Genomic DNA, 24330 nt, shown 5'->3' on the forward strand with positions numbered 1-24330 from the left:
TCATACATTCTTCTGTGTTACAAACCTGTTTCTTACAGTGCTTTCTATGCGTTTTTACTATACTCTATTTTGATGTTTGTTTTATTTTTTTGGCGAAAGCAATAATGATACGTTGGTTCGGTGGATGCAGTTTTAACACTGTATATTTCTAGCAAATTTTCCCAATAATAATAATTGCGATTTACCTTCTTATTACAAAACAGCTGACAAGGAAAATTAATCCTCAATAGCTCAATACGTTCACACACGCTAATCACTGACATAATCATAATGTAAATGTTAAAAAAAATCTGCAATTTATAATCTCTAATATCAATCACATATCCAACAATTCTCGCTATTTTCTCCATAAGTTAACGGTGTGCTCTGCCTTAAGCGCAGAATATATGCTGTAGATGTCGGTACATACAAGTAATACTTAACACTAGTGTTATCGAAGAACACTATTTCTCAATTAATCTTACAAATACGCCATTTACTTCCTTTTCAGTCAGCTGACCTACATAACGTTTTCGCTTACATTTCAACTGCGATCGTTATTTTCTTACAGTCTAGGTTAATAGCGTTTGAATTTAAAGTTGGCGCTTCCTGATATTCTAGTCGTAGTCGAACACAAAAATTTCAAGGTTATCAAATATGGCGTGATGGCATGTGGGTATTTTAATATTGAATTTTAATGTATCTGTGTGGAAGAAGTGATTAGCTTTCGTAAAATGTAGTCTTTTTTTTACCTTCGACAACAGTGTTTGCGACACAGTGAATGAAACAGCAACAAATGTGACACCATAGACGATTGAATGAAGCAACTAGCCTCACATCAGGGTAGTGCGTGAAATGTTCTTCGATATGGCCGTGAAATTATATTTAACTGACGCGAGAGTAGGATGCCGAAACAAAAGAATATTGGTTACTGCTGCACGTAGTAATCGTCTTCGTGCAAAATGTTGAATATTACAACTGAGAAAAACGCATAGCAGATTATGAAGTCACTATTAAACACTAGAAATGAAAGTTTTGAGTTATTTGAATACGTAGTCCCTTATATTTGCCCTCAGCTGTGAAAACGAAATGCATTTTTCTGTTCTAAGTAAATTACCACGTGCAACATTTTGTAGCGGCTCTCATAAAATGAAATAAAACGGTGATACTATTTCGTTACCACAATGGAAAATTCAGATAAATTCGGTATTGTAATGGAAAAACCAAAGACAGAGCCTCCTAATAACGATACCTTAAATTACGATTCAGATTTGTCCCCACATTGTCACACTGTCGTCTCAGAGCTGCTAGATTTAACAAAATGTGATAGGTTAGATGGTTCTGGTGTATGTGATACGCGAACAGATTCTTCAGCAAATTGGTCACCTCCAGAAAGCATTTTGCGTCAGGTTCGTTTCCTTGTTTTGCCGTAGATTTGCTGTTTGCGTAATGAAACCTTTTAGAATATGGCAGTGACTGATATATTCCTCATTTTTTTCAGGCATTAATGTCATTTGCCACAGCAGAGGAGAAAACTATGCCGTGTTATGAACACGGAAAAGACGACTTAAAAGACACAGATGAAATATTTCATGTGGAGGATCTTAAAATATTTCCCCCTAATTTCTTTAATGATAATATGGTGGCAAAGGCGCATCAGCTTGATTCTCAGCAATTTACATTCTTCCCGTCAGAAACCAACCCTCTGCTTCCTGATACACTTTCTGCCGTTTCCCAAGTGTGTCCTCTGAACAACAGTACATTTATTGCAGCTCCACCTTTTGTGCCATCATCGTCAGTTGCTAGTCTTTCAGACTCAAGTCAGTTATCATTTGTCACTTCAGTTGCTCAGCATACTGCTCCAACACAAAATACATCACACTTTTCCGTAACCTCTTCGTCCTTGTCCAACAAATGTGATGGATCCTTGTGTGATATGGCACTGCCATCTGCAAACACCTTTGTACCCAAGCAGGACACATTTCCATCATCAAAAGATGTTACTATGGATGCTGCTTTCTCAGCAGTGCCAAAGACTGAGAACAACCTAACCATTGATGACTCTGTTCCATTACCCTTATTGTCAAATTTGAAATCAAGTTTATCACAAGATATTCCAGAAAATCATCCCAATCCTTCAAATCTTGATAGGGATGTTCTGACAACAGCTTTGTCTTCCTCTGCTGCCTTTGATTCTGTCAGTGATGATGAAGATGTACCTAAATTCCTTGATTCTGGAGTATCTGATGTGTGTGAGACTGAAAATGGTATAAAGATTGACATAAAATCAGATGATTCATCTGATTTTAGCCACAATTCATTGATGCCATTACCAGATACCAGGCACAAAAATTCTGTCAGTCAAAGCACACTGTTGCCTATGTCAAGTAACATAATCTTGAACAAAAATGAGCATTCCACAACATCTGTTGAACAGATTATTTCAATTCCTAACACGGTATGTGGCAGTGAATTGAACATTCCACTTTCAGTTCCTGTCTCCTCTGACACAGTACACGTATGTAATTCAGTAATTAGTGGAGAATCTGGACAAGTAACTTCTGTAAGAGATCCTCGCTTAGGACAAACACCATCTTGGCAAAACCATGGAATATCTATGGCTACATTAAGTTCAGCTCGTGACAGAATGCTTACAGAATGCTCAGTGTTTGGACCAAATACAGCTGCCACAAATATTTCTGGCATCAATGTTACAGCTATGATGCAAGCTACAGGTGCTGTTCAATTGTCAGACACGTCTGCACAGTCACTTGATATTTCTGCACAGTCCTCACAGTCTTCCGCACCTGATCAAGTTACATCTGTAGTCACCAGTTTCTCAGCTTTGGACTCGTCTTATGCTGTGCAGTCTCCTGCAGAAATTCTATCTCAGCTGTCTAGAGCTGGTGCTTTCCCTGCGATGACAAGTAGTCAGGTGTCGTCTGTGCTGTCAGCTCTGAATTCAGAATTTAATCATGATTCTGAAACTGATACTGGTCCACAAGATGAGCTTAGTAATGAACAGGTATGTAGCTTAATTGTGTCATTTTATTTTGTACGAAACATAGTTTACTGTGAATCTGTCTGTTTTAACTAAATTAAGGCCTGTACTTATTATTTGTCTTTGTACCATTTTATGTAATGATATTAGATGCATGCAGTTCTAGGCACATGTAAGAGAACAAGAATGGATATTATCATGTATGAAAATGTGTGAATACGCCCAAAAATGAACTGCCTTGACAATACCATTAGTGCAAAACTTCTGTCCACACACACACACACACACACACACACACACACACACACACACATTTAGTACTGGAGGGCAGCGTGGAGGGTAAAAATCGTAGAGAGAGACCAAGAGATGAATACACTAAGCAGATTCAGAAGGATGTAGGCTGCAGTAGGAACTGGGAGATGAAGAAGCTTGCACAGGATAGAGTAGCATGGAGAGCTGTATCAAACCAGTCTCAGGACTGAAGACCATAACAACAACAACCACCTCGTGATGCATGGTGGTGTGCAAAACCCAAGTTTATCCTGAGTGGTCAATTGAAGCCACGTTTTGGAAAGCATTTATAAAGTAATCATCTGTGTAATTTGACAGGTCTTTTTTTTACCACTATTGATATCCTTAGCATTTGTAAGAGTAATTTCCTGTTCTTCATGTATCTTCCCTGTTACACTTTTTATAATATCCTGCATAGATTTTAATAATTTCCTGCTCATTTTGTATGTTCCCTGTTTCACTTTTTACAATATCCTGCACAGATTTTGATTTGTTGCTTGACATTCTTATTATGTGTCATTTCTAAGCAGCCTTGCCTTTGTAGTTGCCTGTCAATATATTTTCGTTTAAGTCCTTACATATTCTATAAACTAGGGATCTGTGGGTCTTTTCGTTTGAGAACTGAGCATTTTCAAAGTCCAGCCAGAAATCTTAATTCCTGACATAATCCGGGAAATACACTCCTGGAAATGGAAAAAAGAACACATTGACACCGGTGTGTCAGACCCACCATATTTGCTCCGGACACTGCGAGAGGGCTGTACAAGCAATGATCACACGCACGGCACAGCGGACACACCAGGAACCGCGGTGTTGGCCGTCGAATGGCGCTAGCTGCGCAGCATTTGTGCACCGCCGCCGTCAGTGTCAGCCAGTTTGCCGTGGCATACAGAGCTCCATCGCAGTCTTTAACACTGGTAGCATGCCGCGACAGCGTGGACGTGAACCGTATGTGCAGTTGACGGACTTTGAGCGGGGGCGTATAGTGGGCATGCGGGAGGCCGGGTGGACGTACCGCCGAATTGCTCAACACGTGGGGCGTGAGGTCTCCACAGTACATCGATGTTGTCGCCAGTGGTCGGCGGAAGGTGCACGTGCCCGTCGACCTGGGACCGGACCGCAGCGACGCACGGATGCACGCCAAGACCGTAGGATCCTACGCAGTGCCGTAGGGGACCGCACCGCCACTTCCCAGCAAATTAGGGACACTGTTGCTCCTGGGGTATCGGCGAGGACCATTCGCAACCGTCTCCATGAAGCTGGGCTACGGTCCCGCACACCGTTAGGCCGTCTTCCGCTCACGCCCCAACATCGTGCAGCCCGCCTCCAGTGGTGTCGCGACAGGCGTGAATGGAGGGACGAATGGAGACGTGTTGTCTTCAGCGATGAGAGTCGCTTCTGCCTTGGTGCCAATGATGGTCGTATGCGTGTTTGGCGCCGTGCAGGTGAGCGCCACAATCAGGACTGCACACGACCGAGACACACAGGGCCAACACCCGGCATCATGGTGTGGGGAGCGATCTCCTACACTGGCCGTACACCACTGGTGATCGTCGAGGGGACACTGAATAGTGCACGGTACATCCAAACTGTCATCGAACTCATCGTTCTACCATTCCTAGACCGGCAAGGGAACTTGCTGTTCCAACAGGACAATGCACGTCCGCATGTATCCCGTGCCACCCAACGTGCTCTAGAAGGTGTAAGTCAACTACCCTGGCCAGCAAGATCTCCGGATCCGTCCCCCATTGAGCATGTTTGGGACTGGATGAAGCGTCGTCTCACGCGGTCTGCACGTCCAGCACGAACGCTGGTCCAACTGAGGCGCCAGGTGGAAATGGCATGGCAAGCCGTTCCACAGGACTACATCCAGTATCTCTACGATCGTCTCCATGGGAGAATAGCAGCCTGCATTGCTGCGAAAGGTGGATATACACTGTACTAGTGCCGACATTGTGCATGCTCTGTTGCCTGTGTCTATGTGCCTGTGGTTCTGTCAGTGTAATCATGTGATGCATCTGACCCCAGGAATGTGTCAATAAAGTTTCCCCTTCCTGGGACAATAAATTCACGGTGTTCTTATTTCAATTTCCAGGAGTGTAGATGTAGTGATCTGACATGAATGGACTCTGGTCAGAGAGGATCAGGTGATCATAGCAGGTGGAACAGAAAACAGCCTGGCTAAAGGTAGAAATTACAGATTGCACACACACACACACACACACACACACACACACACACACACACACGTGCAAACACAACTCACACACACGACTGCAGTCTGAGGCAACTGAAACCACACTCATAATATTGTTACATTCCATCCTGGATTGTCCATTGTTTAATTACAGCATTAGGGGTGACCTGGATGAAATAGGAATAGCAACTTCCCACACAAATGTAAGTTTTGTAGAGATCCTACGGTGCTATGAACATCCATGGGTTAAGACGACTGTGAGCCATGTGAACACAGAGTTTATTTATTTATTCGTATTCCGTTGATCCAATAGACAAAAGAATTGCATAGATACGGAGTGAGTCAAGTTTAACAAAGTAAAAAATCAAAAAAATTAAAAATTGAGATATATCAGTATTATGAAAAGGATAAATTGTTACTCACCACATAGTGGAGAGTGTGAGTCACAGACAGGCACAACAAAAAGACTGCTAAACAAGTTAGCTTTTGGCCAAAAGGCCTTCTGAATTAGACAACCTATGTGCACACAGTCAAACACAATTCACACACACATGACCACTGTCTCTGGCTGCTGAGGCCAGCTAGAGACAGTGGTTTTTTGTGTGTGTGTGTGTGTGTGTGTGTGTGTGTGTGTGTGTGTGTGTGTGAATTGTATTTTGCATGAATGTTCATGTTTATGTTGTCTAATTCAGAAAAAGCTCTTTTGGCTGGAAGCTGACTTGTTCAGTAGTCCTTTTTTTTTTTTTTAATTCTGCGACTCGGCATCTCCACTATATGGTGGGTAGCAATCTATCATTTTCCATTGTTTAAAAATTGAGATATTGTAACCATAAATGTGAACAATAAACTAAATATGCAGCAATTATAGATTGTAATATAACATGGATGTGGAAACAAAATATGCTAATTACTACAAACTTGGGCTTGAACTGCAGTGAAACTGTGATATCAGAGTTTCCACAGGCTCAGGAAATCATGGAATATCAGTGAATTTCAAACAAGTCAGGGAAATATCAGGAGGGGGGGGGGAACACTGGAAAAATCTTATTTTTGTCTCAGTAGATGAAATGGTTTGTGCAGCTGAGTACATGCACCACTTCCCTACTCCCTCATTACTACTGCTTCTCCACTTCCTACCACTCCCCTCAGCTTGCAGTCAGTGCTGTCACAACTTCTTCCTGTTGGCCCAGTAGCTACTGATGAGAGGCAGGAGCAGTTTCTTTGGATCTGATTCTAAGAAGCTGTAGGCACAGCAGCCAGAGTCAGCGGTCATGTGTGCATGAGTTCTGTCTGAGTGATTGTGTGAATGTGTGTGCACTCTCGTTTTCTGACAAAAGTTATGGCTGAAAATTAGTTGTGAGAGTGTGAGTGTCCTTTTTCGTCCCTATCTGTGGCTCAGCAATCATCTTTACAGTGAGTTGTTACCTATCCTCATTATTATTGATTCTCAGAGAATTTGAACAAGTTATCTGTTGTATGGATTGATCACCAAGGTCTCATTTCTTCAACATGCTGTCTGTGGCTCATGAATAGCTGGCCATATGAGTGGATTTTCATGATGGGCCAAAACTGCAGGCCGTTTCTACGGGTATCTTTAATGGATCGGGCCTGCCAATCTGAAGCCAATCGGTTCTGACTAATGTGCAGGTCCTGCTCATCGGATCTAGTCTCACTGATCTGTCCACAGGTCGGGACTGTTTGTATGTGGCATAATGCAATGGATTTTCATGGTTTATTCATGGACCCAGGACTCCGGTGCTCCTCAGCAGACCAGAGGCCATGAGTGATTGACTTTAGGAACTGCGACTGTCTCATCACAAATACATTGTACAGTGTGGCATTTTATAGAAGTTTTATTTGTTCTAGGACACTGTGGCACTTAAAATGTGGTTTATATGTTAGAAAGTCATAAGAAGAAGAAAATCGTGTCAGTCACTGGTGGTTGTATGCTATACGCTCATATATTTCTCAAAACAAAAATCACAAAATACCTGTAAAATAATAGATATAACACAGTGAGTAATAACCAACAATGACAAACATAGTAGAATCGAGATTTTATTGGCGGTCACCTACAGCATTGGCTTTCACAATTCTTTCTCGCCTTATACCCTTTTTTCAAGAGGCCTACTTTTTTCTGAGGTTATTTCTGAAATCAGTGAAGGTATGTTAAATCTGTCTTGTGATTCTTAGGAAATGCATATTTTTGTCACAAAAAGTGTTTTGTTTTATTGATATAAAATAACATCAGTAATCTTAATGAAACACATATACTATTTGGCTTGCTTTCTCTATCTAAAAACAGTTCATTACAAAAGATGTTGATGCTAGTACTTAAGATTTTTGCTCACATCAGGAAACCCCATCTGCTTGCAATTGCAAGTTGTGGTTTTTTTTTTTTTTTTTTTTTTTTTTTTTTTTTTTTTTTTTTTTTTTTTTTTTTTTTAAAAAAAAATCTTAACGTACCATTGAGATCTCAAAATTTGTCAGGGGAAAATCCTAAGACACATCTGGAAATCGGGGAATTTCACTTGGGGTAACTTGTGGCAACCCTGGATATAAAACAATAAAATCATATATTATAGTGAACAACAATGTAGGGAAAGATAGATTGCTGCTTACCGCAAAGACAACACATGAAGTTGCAGACAGGCAAAATTTAAGGACACTACATCTACATCTACATTTATACTCGGCAAGCCACCCAACGGTGTGTGGCGGAGGGCACTTTACGTGCCACTGTCATTACCTCCCTTTCCTGTTCCAGTCGCGTATGGTTCGCGGGAAGAACGACTGTCTGAAAGCCTCCGTGCGCGCTCTAATCTCTCTAATTTTACATTCGTGATCTCCTCGGGAGGTATAAGTAGGGGGAAGCAATATATTCGATACCTCATCCAGAAACGCACCCTCTCGAAACCTGGCAAGCAAGCTACACCGTGATGCAGAGTGCCTCTCTTGCAGAGTCTGCCACTTGAGTTTGTTAAACAACACTATCACGGTTACCAAATAACCCTGTGACGAAACGCGCCGCTCTTCTTTGGATCTTCTCTATCTCCTCCGTCAACCCGATCTGGTACGGATCCCACACTGATGAGCAATACTCAAGTATAGGTCGAACGAGTGTTTTGTAAGCCACCTCCTTTGTTGATGGACTACATTTTCTAAGGACTCTCCCAATGAATCTCAACCTGGTACCCGCCTTACCAACAATTAATTTTATATGATCATTCCACTTCAAATCGTTCCGCACACATACTCCCAGATATTTTACAGAAGTAACTGCTACCAGTGTTTGTTCTGCTATCATACAATCATACAATAAAGGATCCTTCTTTCTATGTATTCGCAATACATTACATTTGTCGATGTTAAGGGTCAGTTGGCACTCCCTGCACCAAGTGCCTATCCGCTGCAGATCTTCCTGCATTTCGCTACAATTTTCTAATGCTGCAACTTCTCTGTATACTACAGCATCACCCGCGAAAAGCCGCATGGGATGTCCAACACTATCTACTAGGTCATTTATATATATATTGTGAAAAGCAATGGTCCCATAACACTCCCCTGTGGCACGCCAGAGGTTACTTTAACGTCTGTAGAAGTCTCTCCATTGATAACAACATGCTGTGTTCTGTTTGCTAAAAACTCTTCAATCCAGCCACACAGCTGGTCTGATATTCTGTAGGCTCTTACTTTGTTTATCAGGCGACATTGCGGAACTGTATCGAACGCCTTCCGGAAGTAAAGAAAAATAGCATCTACCTGGGAGCCTGTATCTAATATTTTCTGGGTCTCATGAACAAATAAAGCGAGTTGGGTCTCACACGATCGCTGTTTCCGGAATCCATGTTGTTTCCTACATAGTAGATTCTGGGTTTCCAAAAACGACATGATACTCGAGCAAAAAACATGTTCTAAAATTCTACAACAGATCGACATCAGAGATATAGGTCTATAGTTTTGCGCATCTGCTCGATGACCGTTCTTGAAGACTGGGGCTACCTGTGCTCTTTTCCAATCATTTGGAACCTTCCGTTCCTCTAGAGACTTGTGGACACTAACACAAAGCTTTCAGCCACAGGCTTCATCAGCAAAAGAGAAACACACAAGCAAGCACACCTCATGCACACGTGGCTGCCAACTCCGGCAGCTCTGGCGTGAGCTGCTGGAGTTGGCGTTCGTGTGTACGTGAGGTGTGCTTGCTTCTGTGCATGAATGATATGTATTTTACTTTTCCTGATGAAGGTTGTGGTTGAAAGCTTTGTGTAAGTGTCTTTTAATTTTGCCTGTCTGCAACTTAACGTGTCATCTTTACGGTAAGTAGCATCTATCTTTTCCTACATTGTTGAGATTCCTACCTGGAGTTTCCAATGTTATATTATAGTTAACATACATTATAGGATGTAAAATGCTAACAGTAAAGTACATCATTAAACGTTTAGAAAGTGATAATAATAGATATGACACGTACAGTGAAGAAATATTTACATTAAAAATTCATCAAAAGAGTTTTCCAATAGATATTCCTTCAATTTACTCCTAAATTGTGATACTGGTAAGATTTTTTATGTTTGATGGGGTTGCATTTGAACACCTTTGTGCTTGAATAATGTACTCCCTTTTGTATAACACTCAAGTTTTTGCTGTGAGTATGACGTTGTGTTTAGATCTTGTATCATAATGGAAAGTGGCACTATTGATTTTGTACATGGGGTGATCCTTAATTAAAAAACACGTAAGGGATAGGATATATTGTGAGGTCACTGATAACACTCTATATTTTTTCAAAAAGATTTTTACAGTAATGATTTCTTTTGACTCCACTTACAGTTCTGAACAACAAACCCAAGATAACATTCCGTGTTATCCATACTAAAAATTACTCAATACCATCACAAATTTCACTTGATATCTCATATGACTGTACTTTTGACAGTAAACATAGATGTGGTACTGACACACATGCTTTTTGTAAATCAGGAAATGCTGCATCTTCCTGAATGCCTCGATCCAAAGCATTTCGTAGGTCATGTGAGAAAAGTGTGAGTTGGGTTTCACATGATCAATGCTTGTGTAATCCCTAGTGGTTGGCATGAAGGAGGTCATTCTGTTCAAGATGCCTCATTATGATTAAACTCAGAATTTGTTCTAAAATTCTACAACAAATTGGTATCAATGATATTGGCTGTAGTTTTGTGGATCACCTCTATTACCCTTTTTGTAAAGGGGTGTGACCTGTGCATTCTTCCAACTACTGGACCTTTTTTTTTTTTTTTTTGTTCAAGGGATCTACAATATACTATTGTTAAAAGAGGGGGTAATTTGGCTGAAAATTCAGTTTAGAATCCAACAGGGATTTGATTTTTTGGGCTTTGTGATAGCCACTGAAGGCTTCATGGATTGCTCTCGTGACGGCCAAATGTGTTACATTCAGCATATCTCTATCTTTAGTTCTGTGCGTTGTTTTGCACCTATTACGCAGTAAGCTCTGTTTCTTTAAAAGTTTCTGCATATTGACTGTATACCATGGAGGGTCTCTCACATTATGAACTGTTCCACTGGGTACATGGCTGTCCAGTGCATGGTCAACTATTCTTTTAAACTTTTGAGCTGAAATTCTTCTACAAGCTCCTACCATGTGCTGGAACTTTCAAGTACCTCATTAAGATAGGACTCTAATGCTTTTTTATTTAGTATACTGGAAATATATATCTTTCTACTCATTTGAGTTGTTCTTTATACTTCGGTAATAATAGTTGCAACAACTGCGCCATGGTCACTAATACCAGTTTTGATATGGACATCCTCAAAGAGGTCAGGTCTACTTCCCATTAGACCTACTGTATTTCCATTGTGGGTGGGGTTTTGAACTATTTGTTCTAGGCAGTTTTCAGAGAAGGCATTTGGTAATGTTTTACAGGATGTCGTGTCATGCCCACCACTGACAGGAATGTAGTTTTACCAACTGATTGATGGATGATATAAGTCTCCACCGATGATTACAGTATGATTGGGGAAGTTACGTGCGGGGAAACTGAGGTTCTCTCTAAAGTTTTTGGTTACATAATGAGGTGAGTCTGGTAGGCGATAGAAGAATCCAATTATCATTTTATGTCCACCACTGGTACTGAGACTTGCCCAAACAGTATTGCATGCAGCTTCAGTTTCTATTTCAGTAGATTTCCCAGTCCATTTCCCGTTAGCATATCGTTTTGATATACACTGGAATTTTCCCCAAAAAAACACTGCTATTGACTTAGTGCTTTAACCAGACTTCAGTATGTAGTATGATGTGAGCTTAAGTGTTTTTTAGAAGCTCTTCAAACTCTGGCACTTTGATGCGAATGCTTTGGTGGCAGCTAACTACTAGGATTTTAATACACTAGCCCGTGGGGAGGGAGAGAGCGGGGGGTTGGGGGGGGGGGGGGCGCATTCCTTTGGATCTTACTCTTAAACTTGTATGTGTCCTCTGCAGCTGTTGTTATCTGGACTGGGTGGAGAGTCACCTAATCTAGAAAAGCCTTGTATGGATCCCTCAAACAGTCAACTACCTGGGTCCTGGGTAGCAGCCTCTGATGTGTAGTGCACACCTGACTCATCTAGAGGAACCCTACAGTTCCCGACCCTATGGCACAGGTCTCTGATGAACCAAATGTTGACATAAAATTTAATCTCTTTAATGATAAATTCATATCATTATTTGTAAAAAAAAAAAGCATTCCACATAGGCTAATCAGGAAGGACATGAAACTGTCATTTAAAAGAATATGGATCACTAGAGAGTTTAAAGTATCTTGCAAAAGGAAAAGGTAATTGTATCTTTTGGTAAGAACAAGTAAAGATCCTGCAGCAGCAGACACTATAAAAACTACTAAAAATTACTAAGATAAGTTATTAAAAATCAAGGAACATTCACTTTATATCATGAATCAGTAATGCTAGCAACAGACTTAAAGCTGTATGGAATGCAATAAAATGAGAGGCAGGATAATATGCCACAGAACAGCATAACATCACTGTTAATTTAAGTTGAATGGCTGTAAACAATCAGTCACAGGTAGCAGATATGTTTAATAATCATTTCTTAAATACAGTTAAAAATATAGAGACCAACAGTTCAAGAGAAAAATCAAAAGAATATGTTGAAGAATAAACTAACATAAAATTCAGGCATGTAGATGTCTCGCCCACTTCTCCTTCTGAAATTATATATACTCTCAAAAATAAAAGCTAATATGGATTTGAAGGGGTTTCCAACAGTGTACTAAAGACCTGTTCCCATATAATAAGCACTGTTTTTTCTAAATATGTTCATAGTGGTTCAAATGGCTCTGAGCACTATGGGACTCAACATCTGAGGTCATCAGTCCCCTAGAACTTAGAACTACTTCAACCTAACTAGCCCAAGGACATCACACACATCCACGCCCGAGGCAGGATTCAAACCTGCGACCGTAGCAGTTGCGCGGTTCCAGATTGAAGCGCCTAGAACTGCTTGGCTACACCGGCCGGCCTAAAATATGTAATGCATCACTAACTCAATCCATTTTTCCAGATATCAAACAATGTTACATTTTTCCAGATATATTGAAATATGTCATTGTTTCCCCACTCTGTAAGAAAGGCGATAGGAGAGATGTTAACAACAGCTGACAAGATTTTCCAAATTTTTTCAGAAGGTTGTGTGTTCCACATTAGCAGCCCACCTGAGCAACAATAATATCCTCAGCAAATCACAGTTTGGAGTTGATAAGAATTGCTCAAATGAGAATGCCATCTACACATTCGTTCTCCAACTTTTACAAGCACCCAATAACAAAATAGCACCAGTTTGTATTTTCTGTGACCTGCTAAGCCATTTGACTCTATGATTCACAATATTCTCCTTGATAAACTGAGATTTTATGTAATTAATGTTATAGCAAACTAATTGATAATGTCCTATCTAACAAAAATAATGTAGAAACTTATACTTAATAACTCAACCAATGTAGCAGGAGAGATTTTTCTGACTGGGGAGAAATCACTTATGGGATCTCACGAGGCTCAAACTTAGGTCTACTATTGTTTCTCAGACGTGTAAATATCCTTCAGTCTAACATACAACAAGCAGAATTATTTCTTCTTTGGGATGACACTAGTATTTTAATCAATCCAAAAATACAAGAGAAATAACAAGACTGGGTGTGATGGTGGAATGACAGCTGTGTAGTGCTTGAATGGGAACAGGGAAGGGGCTGGATGGTTGAGGACAGTGACTAACAAAGGTTGAGGCCAGGAGAGTTATGAGAATGTAGGGTGTATTGCAGGGGAAGTTCTCACCTGCACAATTCAGAAAAGCTGGTGTTATGGGAAGGACCCATATGGCACAAGTTGCGAAGCAGTCATTGAAATGAAGGGTATCATGTTTGGCAGCGTGTTCAGTTACAGGGTGATCCACTTGTTTCTTGGCCACAGTTGGTTGGTGGCCATTCTAGTGGACAGACAGCTTGTTGTTTGTCATGCCTACATAGAATGCAGCACAGTGGTTGCAGCTTAGCTTGTAGACCACATGACTGGTTTCACAGGTAACCCTGCCTTCGATGGGATAGTTGATGTTAGTGTGACTGGAATGGACTAGGTGGTGGTGGTGATGGGAGGATGTATAGGACAGGTCCTGCATGTAGGTCTATTACAGGGGTATGAACCATGAGGTAAGGGATTGGGAACAGGGGTTGTGAAAGGATGGACAACTATATTGTGTAGGTTCGGTGGACGGCGGAATACCACTGTGGGAGGGATGGGAAGGATAGTGGGCAGGACATTTATCATTTCAGGGCACGGCGAGAGGTAATCAAAACCCTGGTGGAGAATGTAATTCAGTTGCTACAGTCCTGGGTGGTACTGAATTACCAGGAGAATGCTCCTCTGTGGCTGGACGGTGGGACTTTGTGAGGTGGTGGGAGACCGGAAAGATAACGCACGGGGGATATGTTCTTGTACAAGGTTGGGAGGATACTTATGATCAGTTAAGGCTTCAGTGAGACTCTTGGTATATTTCGAGAGGGACTGCTCATCACAGCAGATGTGACGACCACGGGTGGCTAGGGTGTACGGAAGGGACTTCTTGGTAGGGAACGGGAGGCAGCAGTCTCCCCCCCCCCTCCCCCTCTCACTCCCCACCTCACCCCTGCCCTCCGTCTAACCTGCAGTACTTCCATCACGCACTGGTGCTTTTGCTCACAGTGTGGTTTCAGTTGCCTAAAACTGCAGTCATGTGTGTGAGTTGCATTTGCACGTGTGTGTGTGTGTGTGTGTGTGTATATATATATATATATATATATATATATAAAAACAAAGATGAGGTGACTTACCGAACAAAAGCGCTGCCAGCGCTTTTGTTCGGTAAGTCACCTCATCTTTGTTTTTATATATAATTTTTCCCACGTGGAATGTTTCCTTCCATATATATATATATATATATATATATATATATAGCTGATGAAGGACAGTGGCTGAAAGCTTTAATTGTCAGAGTCTTTTTGTTGTGTCTATATGCGACTCAGCATCACTGCTATATGGTGAGTAGCAACTTTCCATCTCATAATATTGTTATATTCCTTCCTGGATTTTCCATTTTCAGAAAGACACAACATATTCATTTCTGTGCATCTAGAGGTACTACACCAATGATAAATGTAGCACACAGTGAGAAAATAACAACTAGGGAGGGAACATCACTCCATCTTTTCCTTGGATTGCTCATATCTCTTTTAGCAGTTGGTGGCACGTTTCTCTTGGTTTTCACAATCTTCCATTCATCCATCATATCTGTATGTTTGTTCCATTCATGCTTTTTCTTATATACCCGCTCATTAATGGAGCATATTTTATATCCTTTTCAAATGGTTGCACTTCTCTTTCTCTCGGTATCTTCCTTGCAATCCTATGCAGAATTCTCATTTCTGTGGTTTCCAAAAGCTTTTGGTTTTTGATGTTTCAGGTCTTGTCTCAGCTGTGTATGTCATCATTGGTCTTCCTATTGTATAGTGTGTTCTTGCCTTTGCATCTTTTCTTAAGTGTTTGTTTTTCCATCTACTTCCGGTTTTCATGTAAATGGTTCCCCAGAAATGGTCATACATTTGGTTTTTTGAGTGGATATTTAGATTTTTGGCTGCCACATTAAGTACATGTAAAAGTTTCTGTTGGTTAGCTTCACTCTTTGCTAGAAGAACTGCATCATCAGCCCAACAAATGATTTTTATTTCTTTGTTCCCCATTCTAAAACCACTAAGAGCTAATACCTTCTTTATTACCTCGTCCATGACTAAAGTCATGGTAATGGTAGTGGGCTCAAAGAGTCACCTTGTCTAATATCATCATTATTAACAGCTGTACAGCTAGTTACCTTTGAGCCAGTTTTTGCCTGGATGAAGTTGTTGGAACAAGTGTCTCCAATTGTTTTTATTAAGACAGAAAGAATGCGTCGATTATAGACAGGTTAACATCATCTGTTAACTGAATCCTATCTAAAGCCTTCTGTAAGACAATTAAACAAAGATAAGCTGGTCTGTTGTATTCAGTGGACTTCTCTATAACCTGTCTAAGAATGAATATTGCATCTGTGCGTGACCTACCACATCTCTACATCTAAAACCTTACTGCCGCTCTGCAAAGTCCATAATAAAACTCCGTCTGAACAGGCCTTGGAAGGCTCTACGGTACCAACTGGCCACCATGGCACCCTCAGCCCACAGATGTCACTGTATGCAGGTATGGAGGGGCATGTGGTCAGAACACCATTCTTCCGGCCGTATGTCAGTTTACAAGACTGGAGCTGCAGCTTCTTAATCAAATAGTTCTTCAGTTTGCCTCACAAGGGCTGAGTGCGCCCCGCTTGCCAACAGCACTCAGCAGACCGGGTGGTCAGCCTGTCAGCACTTAACTTCGGTGTTCTGACGGGAACCGGTGTTACCACTGCAGCAAAGCCATTGTCAAGGTTTATAATGCTTTTTATTTAAACTATAAAATGCATGTTTTGAAACTCTTAAAAAAACTTAGTTCAGCCACATTTCTACTTTGAATCATTTAAAAACTTAGGGAGACACAAAGCAGTAAGTTGACATATTTTTCATATTTTCACTCAGTAAAGTTCTGGCGGAACTCAACTTTAAGAAAGAAAAAGTATACTGCTTAAAAATGAGATATAAGAATAATTAGTGGTGCTCACTCGTGATCATCTTGTAGACATCTGTGTAAGGAGTTAGGCTTTTAGGTACTTCTTCAGAATATATTTATTCACTCACGAAGTTAGTTGCAAATAATCCTCTGCAGTTCAAAAGGAACAATGATGTAAATAATTACAATACCAGAAGAAAAACTGCCATCCAGTACTCAACATTAAAGTTGTCTTAAGCACAAAAGGAGTTGCACAATGCTGCCACCATAATTTTTTGTCACTTACCCAATGATATAAAGTGTCTGGCAGACAGCAAAGTTAAATTTGAAAACAAAATGAAAATTTTCTCCTTGACAACTCCTTCTATTCCGTAGAAGAATTTCTAAGTTTGTAATGTGTAAAAGGTGAGTGGTAGGTATTATTAACTCACAACAATACTGGTACTTTAAAAAAATTGTGTGTTTAACACACTCATAAACTCATAAGCATGTGTAACAAACACACACACACACACACACACACACACACACACACACACACTTACTTTAACATGCTTTTAAATATATCAGTGTATCTGGAGAAAAATCGCTAACAGAAATCTTTTCTTTCTTTACTTTGTAATTTGATGTGTCAGTTTTTTGCCAAGGTATCTACATCTACATTTACATCTACATCCACATCCATACTCTGCAAGCCACCTGGTGGTGTGTGGCGGGGAGGGTACCTTGAGTACCTCTATCAGTTTTTCCTTGCACTCCGGTCTCGTATTGTTCGTGGAAAGAAAGATTGTCGGTATGCCTCTGTGTGGGCTCTAATCTCTCTGATTTTATCCTCATGGTCTCTTCGCGAGATATACATAGGAGGGAGCAATAACTGCTTGACTCCTCCATGAGGGTATGTCCTCGAAACTTCAACAAAAGCCCGTACCAAGCTACTGAGCGTCTCTCTTGCAGAGTCTTCCACTGGAGTTATCTATCATCTCCGCAATGCTTTTGCGATTACTAAGTGATACTGTAATGAAGCACGCTGCTCTCCGTTGGATCTTCTTTATCTCTTCTATTAACCCTATCTGGTACGGATCCCACACCGGTGAGCAATATTCAAGCAAGGGGCGAACAAGTGTACTGTAACCTAATTCCTTTGTTTTTGGACTGCATTTCCTTAGGATTCTTCCAATGAATCTCAGTCTGGCATCTGCCTTACCGACGATTAATTTTATATGGTCATTCCATTTTAAATCACTCCAAATACCTACTCCCAGATAATTTATGGAATTAACTGCTTCCAGTTGCTGACCTGCTATATTGTAGCTAAATGACAAAGGATCTTTCTTTCTATGGATTCGCAGTACATTATACTTGTCTACATTGAGATTCAATCACCATTCCCTGCATCATGCGTGAATTTGTTGCAGATCCTCCTGGATTTTAGTACAATTTTCCATTGTTACAACCTCTCGATATACTACAGCATCATCCGCAAATAGCTTCAGTGAACTTCCGATGTTATCCACAGGGTCACTTATATATATTGTGAATAGCAACGGTCCTACGACATTCCCCTTCGGCACACTTGAAATCACTCTTACTTCGGAAGACTTCTCTCCATTGAGAATGACATGTTCGCAAAGTAAAAGCGTAATTTATACATATCATTAGTCACAGTTCTAACATGAAAGTACTAAATTACAATTTTGTTTATGTTTCTATTATCTTGTCATAAGTGCAAGTATACTGCAGTACCTTTGGGCAAGCTAGAATCGGATAATGTTTTAATTTGTTGTCGAAAGCTGTCAGTCCTTTCATATCCTTTAATGTTGCATTTAAGCTTGTTGTGAAAAATGATGCCACCACAAATCTGATCCTTGCCCATTAGTTTCAGGTAGGCCTATTTACTCTATGTAGTAATCATTTCTACTTCAAATGTGAACCAAACTTCTTTATGGTAGAAAAAGCAGTGTTATGTGATTCAGAAACAGAATGGTTTCCTGTAAAGACAGTGAAAAAGTAACAAGTTTGTAGGCTTATTTGTTTCATGTAGGTGACGTTGATGATTGCTTATGCTTTCTGTTTCTGTTGTTATCAATGTGCATAGAATAAAATGTCAGCAGGCAGTGAAACCTGGTGCTCACATAATGTCCACTCCTTTCAAATAGTATCATTGGGCTTCTGAGCAGATGCTGCTGTGCACAGTATCATATACCATCCCTTCAAGAGAGGCTATGGAGAGGTCTGAAATTTAACGAAAGACATTGGCACACATTCCACTACTGTACGCCATTGCCTTGTTCACCTTGCTGGTGATTAAAATTTCTTCTACCTTCGGGATCTTCTATCATCTGGATCGAGGGGCACACTAGTGTGCATTTGGAACATTTGTTATGGATATTGGTGAGGTTTCTATTGCAGGTCTATAATATTTAGCAGCACAGCCAGTGACAAAGAATCATTTTCAGATTGATATGCCGATATGTTTGATTATTTTTACATGAAATTTTGTTGTATCAGTGATTAGAAAAAGTTGTGGCAAATAAGATGAATCCCTGGTGTAATATTTTGCAGTGTTTGTTGCATTTACAGTTTTCAGTATACATTGTACTCTCAGTAAGAGATTCTGCGATCTTACACTCCCAGAGCCACCTGTATGACATACACAGACAGCATGCAACCAGTTTAAACAGTGTACACGCTGCACATTTCACTGTACCTCGGATGCGGTAGACAGGTACAAATGAATAGATTGAATGATACAAAGAGAAAAAGTTTAAATGGATGTAAGTCATAGTTTCTGAGTGTTAATCTACTTCGTAAAGGTTTTATTGTCCTTGTCACCAATGATGTGGTACATGAGTAGTGACATATTTTATTTATTTGTCTATTATGAAAATGTTGAATGAAGACCTACATCATTGAGAGAAATAGATTTCGTCCAAGCAGAATAAATATTAACGACATGACTATGAAAGCACTATGTGTATGTTAGTTGAAATTGAAAAATAGGAAAAGGATTTAAACTCCACATATGGAATACTTGTGTCATAGAAAATGTTATGAAGGAAATGATCCATATATGTATTGTTGAAATTTGATTATAGCATGCACATAACATGTTGATTTTTGAGTATGACAAAGTATTATGTGTGTCCAAGGAAAATTTGGTCAAGATGACTATTAAATCATGAGAGAGACTTACTGGCCAGTACTTAGCTGAAATCCTCCTCCACCTTTGTAACCTGTTAGTTCATCCCTATGAAATCCCCAAACCACCTTCCCTACCCTCTGGCTCCTATCCTTGTAACCGCCCCTGGTGTAAAACCTGTCCCATGCACCCTCCCACCACCACCTACTCCAGTCCTGTAACCCGGAAGGTGTACACGATCAAAGGCAGAGCCACATGTGAAAGCACCCACGTGATTTACCAACTGACCTGCCTACACTGTGATGCATTCTATGTGGGAATGACCAGGAACAAACTGTCCATTCGCAAGAATGGACACAGGCAGACAGTGTTTGTTGGTAATGAGGATCACCCTGTGGCTAAACATGCCTTAGTGCACGGCCAGCACATCTTGGCACAGTGTTACACCGTCCAGGTTATCTGTATACTTCCCACCAACACCAACCTATCCGAACTCCGGAGATGGGAACTTGCTCTTCAATATATCCTCTCTTCCTGTTACCCACCAGGCCTCAATCTCCACTAATTTCAAGTTGCCGCCACTCATACCACACCTGTCATTCAACATCATCTTTGCCTCTGCACTTCCGCCTCGACTGACATCTCTGCCCAAACTCTTTGTCTTTAAATATGTCTGCTTGTGTCTGTATATGTGTGGATGGATATGTGTGTGTGTGTGTGTGTGTGTGTGTGTGTGTGTGTGCGCGAGTGTATACCTCTCCTTTTTTCCCCCTAAGGTAAGTCTTTCCGCTCCCAGGATTGGAATGACTCCTTACCCTCTCCCTTAAAACCCACATCCTTTCGTCTTTCCCTCTCCTTCCCTCTTTCCTGATGAGGCAACAGTTTGTTGCGAAAGCTTACGCTCCCCCATGTAGTGACACCAACGACACTCTCTTCACGTGAGTCACCCTTCCTCTGCCAACATTTATTAAATGTTAAGTTAGTCTGGACATTCTAACAACACATTCCTCTTGTTTTCCACCTTACGCTATATGAATCCCATAGACAAAAGTACTTTTCTCAGCGAGACAATACTCCTCTTCCAGCCTATTTTGTCGTGCAAAACTGGAAGCAGTGTTCGCAGGCTCGGCACAATCTTCCGCACTGAATAAAATTCCGCTATCGTGTCGCGAATGACACGCTGGTTGAAATCATCGATCATTACTTCGATTTCTCCACTTCTTTTCCTAAGTTAAAAGAGAGAGAAATATTTATAAGAAAATGCCTTCTGGACTGCATGTATTTTTTTGAATTCGGAAATGTACTGTAATATGAATGTGTTTCGAAATAATACAGTAACCAGTGGTGTTTCCATACAAAGCAATACAGTAGCAAGGAAAAATGAAATATAAGGTAATTCGGACGAAATAGGGGGCTCCTTCAAAGTGGTCGCGAACAAAATATCTGAAATGGAAACTCACCTTTTCTTGCCAGGCGTTTGTGGTGATACGCCAGGATGATTCTTGGAAAACTGTTTGAATCTTCCAATGCTACGCATGCTTTGTTCTGTGTATGTAGCAGCTCTCACTGAAGATTTGTAAATGGCTGCTCCCTTTCCCTTTTGCAGCATTCATCACACGTAATATAATTTTGCGAGCATCGCTACGTAATACTGGTTTCCTTCTAACCGTAGGCCTACCGGTAGGGGTTGTTGACGATTCCCGAGATGGGCCAGCAACTGCCTCTTCACTCATTTTGATAATGCTTAGCACAACTGCAGAATAAAAACACGCAGAACAGTACAGCGCAAAACAATAATGAAGCAGACGACAATGGCTACCTTGTACAACACAGTCAGCTACGTAATGTTGGCAGCAGTCGAAACTGCATGCCTACTGAAGCCTCCCGACTTCTACCGATTTAGGACTAGGGAGAGGTCTGCCATCTAAAAGTTTACACTCTGTAGTAAAGGTGACACGCTACCTAGCTTTCAGAACTAATGGTTCTGTCATTGGAGAAGAGTGAAGGATAAGTTGGGGAAGTTTAATTAGGAAGGGTAGGTTACTCATACCCCAGGATGAGAGAATCTGCCTGTAGTAGAACGAGGCTGAGTCTGTCTCATCATGAGACCTGTCCTTCGTTTTTAACATTCTCCAAACTATACCTCTCTACTTCCCAATAAGGGATTTATTAGTTCTGAAATCTGGGTAGTGTGTCAAAGCTTTGTGTGTCTTTGTGACCGCTATCTGCTGCTTTCATTTGTGGTTCTGATGATGTCGAATATAGATTGATGCCGGTTAATGTTTTGAAGCATTTTGTCATTGTGTCTAATAAAAATAAAGTGTTAACAATTTAGCTAATCACTTTCTCTGACAAAAAAATATAATTCTTTACAGATTTTTAAGGTATTATATTTTTATAACACAATCATGACCATTTCACAAAGACATAACTGATTTCGACCAGTAAGTGGTCATCTTCAGACTGTCAGTATATAAAAAGAGGAGACAAAGAACAGTCTGAAGGTTATCACTGGTTGGTTGAAACCATTTATATCATTGGAAAATGCTCATGTGATTGTGCCATAAGAAATATATAAAAAGGACATAAGTCAACCCTTATTCTCCAAGACAGTATGTCACACTTTTAAAAAAAAAAGCAAGTGTCTCATATATGGGAGCAAAGCTGCAACATTAAATTATGTGTGGGAGTGAGGAAAACATTTATGGAGTCATTTGAAATTTTCAATAAAACTTATGGAGACAATACTCTAGGTCAGACATCATGTTATGAATGATTCTCAAGTTTAAAAAGTGGATCTCAATTATCTGTGGCTGACTACCAACCAGGAAGGCACTTGCATTCAGAAACTCAGGATATGGTGTGTGAAAACTCATGTAACTGTCAGAGAAATAACAGAACATGTTGAACCTCAGTAGGTTTGACAGATGGTCATCCTAGTAGACAAATGTTGAATTCACATTAAGATGAAAGTACAATTATCACTGTGAATTTGTGAAGGGGGAGAGAGAGAGAGAGAGAGAGAGAGAGAGAGAGAGAAAACATTTTGAAAACATTGTACAAGCTAGCTTTCGTCCCACAACACCCTACTCCACGGGCCACATTAGATGTGATTACTTCTTGTTTCCAGAATTATAAGGATGTTATTTCAGTAACATTGGTGTCATTACTGCAAGGTTGATTTTTCATGGATAATCAGGAATGATTAAAAAAAAAAGTTTCCCTGGACTGCATGAAGAGATAGAAATACTACTGGAACAAGTGTGTCAATAGAAGTAGGCATGCTTTTAATCAAACAATAACTAAACATTTTTAATGGTAATAAAATATTATGTTACAATATTACAATACTGATTAATTGGTACTGGTATAAGAGTAAAATATTTAGAAAGACAGCAAAACATAAGCATTGATCACAAAAGGCAAAAGAAAACATTTATGTATTAATATAGAATAAGATTAACAAAGAACACAAAGTTATCTGTGAGGCATATTATCTCAGCAGTTAACATCTGGTCTGTAACATTCCTAACATGTTTTTAATGTGATTATGTGGTCAGATACTAATCTTAACTTCTGACAAATTTCCTTTACCTGTGTTCAAACTCTTTTATGGAAGAGTTTATTTGCCACATCACAGAAGTGGGAGAGAACTTTTTAAAATCTCTAAACCTTGCAGGAGGTTGGAAAACACAGTGAAAATGAAGTATCTAGAGGGTAGATGTGGAATGTTGAAGCAAGTTGTGCAGGTTGATGACAGCTGTACTCGTTTGCCATAAAAACATTGTGAAGCTGAAATACTAAATGACTAAATGAGAACAACAATTTAAAAAAATGGTTCTTGGTGATTTTAGTCATATGCCATAGCACCCAGAGGCAGTGGCCAGGTTTGTGTGTGTGTGTGTGTGTGTGTGTGTGTGTGCGCGCGCTCGCTTGAGATAGATATATATATAATGGAAGGAAACATTCCACGTGGGAAAAATTGTATATAAAAACAAAGATGAGGTGACTTACCGAACAAAAGCGCTGGCAGGTCGATAGATACACAAACAAACACAAACATACACACAAAATTCAAGCTTTCGCAACAAACTGTTGCCTCATCAGGAAAGAGGGAAGGAGAGGGGAAGACGAAAGGAAGTGGGTTTTAAGGGAGAGGGTAAGGAGTCATTCCAATCCCGGGAGCGGAAAGACTTACCTTAGGGGGAAAAAAGGACAGGTATACACTAGCACACACGCACATATCCATCCACACATACAGACACAAGCAGACATATTTAAATATGTCTGCTTGTGTCTGTATGTGTGGATGGATATGTGCGTGTGTGCTAGTGTATACCTGTCCTTTTTTCCCCCTAAGGTAAGTCTTTCCGCTCCCGGGATTGGAATGACTCCTTACCCTCTCCCTTAAAACCCACTTCCTTTCGTCTTCCCCTCTCCTTCCCTCTTTCCTGATGAGGCAACAGTTTGTTGCGAAAGCTTGAATTTTGTGTGTATGTTTGTGTTTGTTTGTGTATCTATCGACCTGCCAGCGCTTTTGTTCGGAAGGTTTTGAAAGATGAAATA

General features: G+C 40.4%; 1 protein-coding gene across 1 annotated transcript in view; it reads left to right on the top strand.

Moving 5' to 3' along the window:
• The first annotated feature begins 726 nt into the window (after positions 1 to 726).
• Positions 727 to 24330, top strand: part of LOC124802467 — a 109554-nt gene continuing 85950 nt past the window's right edge. The window contains exons 1-2 of the mRNA XM_047263257.1: positions 727 to 1388; positions 1481 to 3004. Coding sequence (XP_047119213.1) covers positions 1164 to 1388; positions 1481 to 3004 — 1749 coding nt within the window. The 5' untranslated portion in view covers positions 727 to 1163. The remainder of the gene's footprint in view (positions 1389 to 1480; positions 3005 to 24330) is intronic.

The sequence above is a fragment of the Schistocerca piceifrons genome, chromosome 6, assembly GCF_021461385.2.
Source record: "Schistocerca piceifrons isolate TAMUIC-IGC-003096 chromosome 6, iqSchPice1.1, whole genome shotgun sequence".
NCBI classification, from domain to species: Eukaryota; Metazoa; Arthropoda; class Insecta; order Orthoptera; family Acrididae; genus Schistocerca; species Schistocerca piceifrons.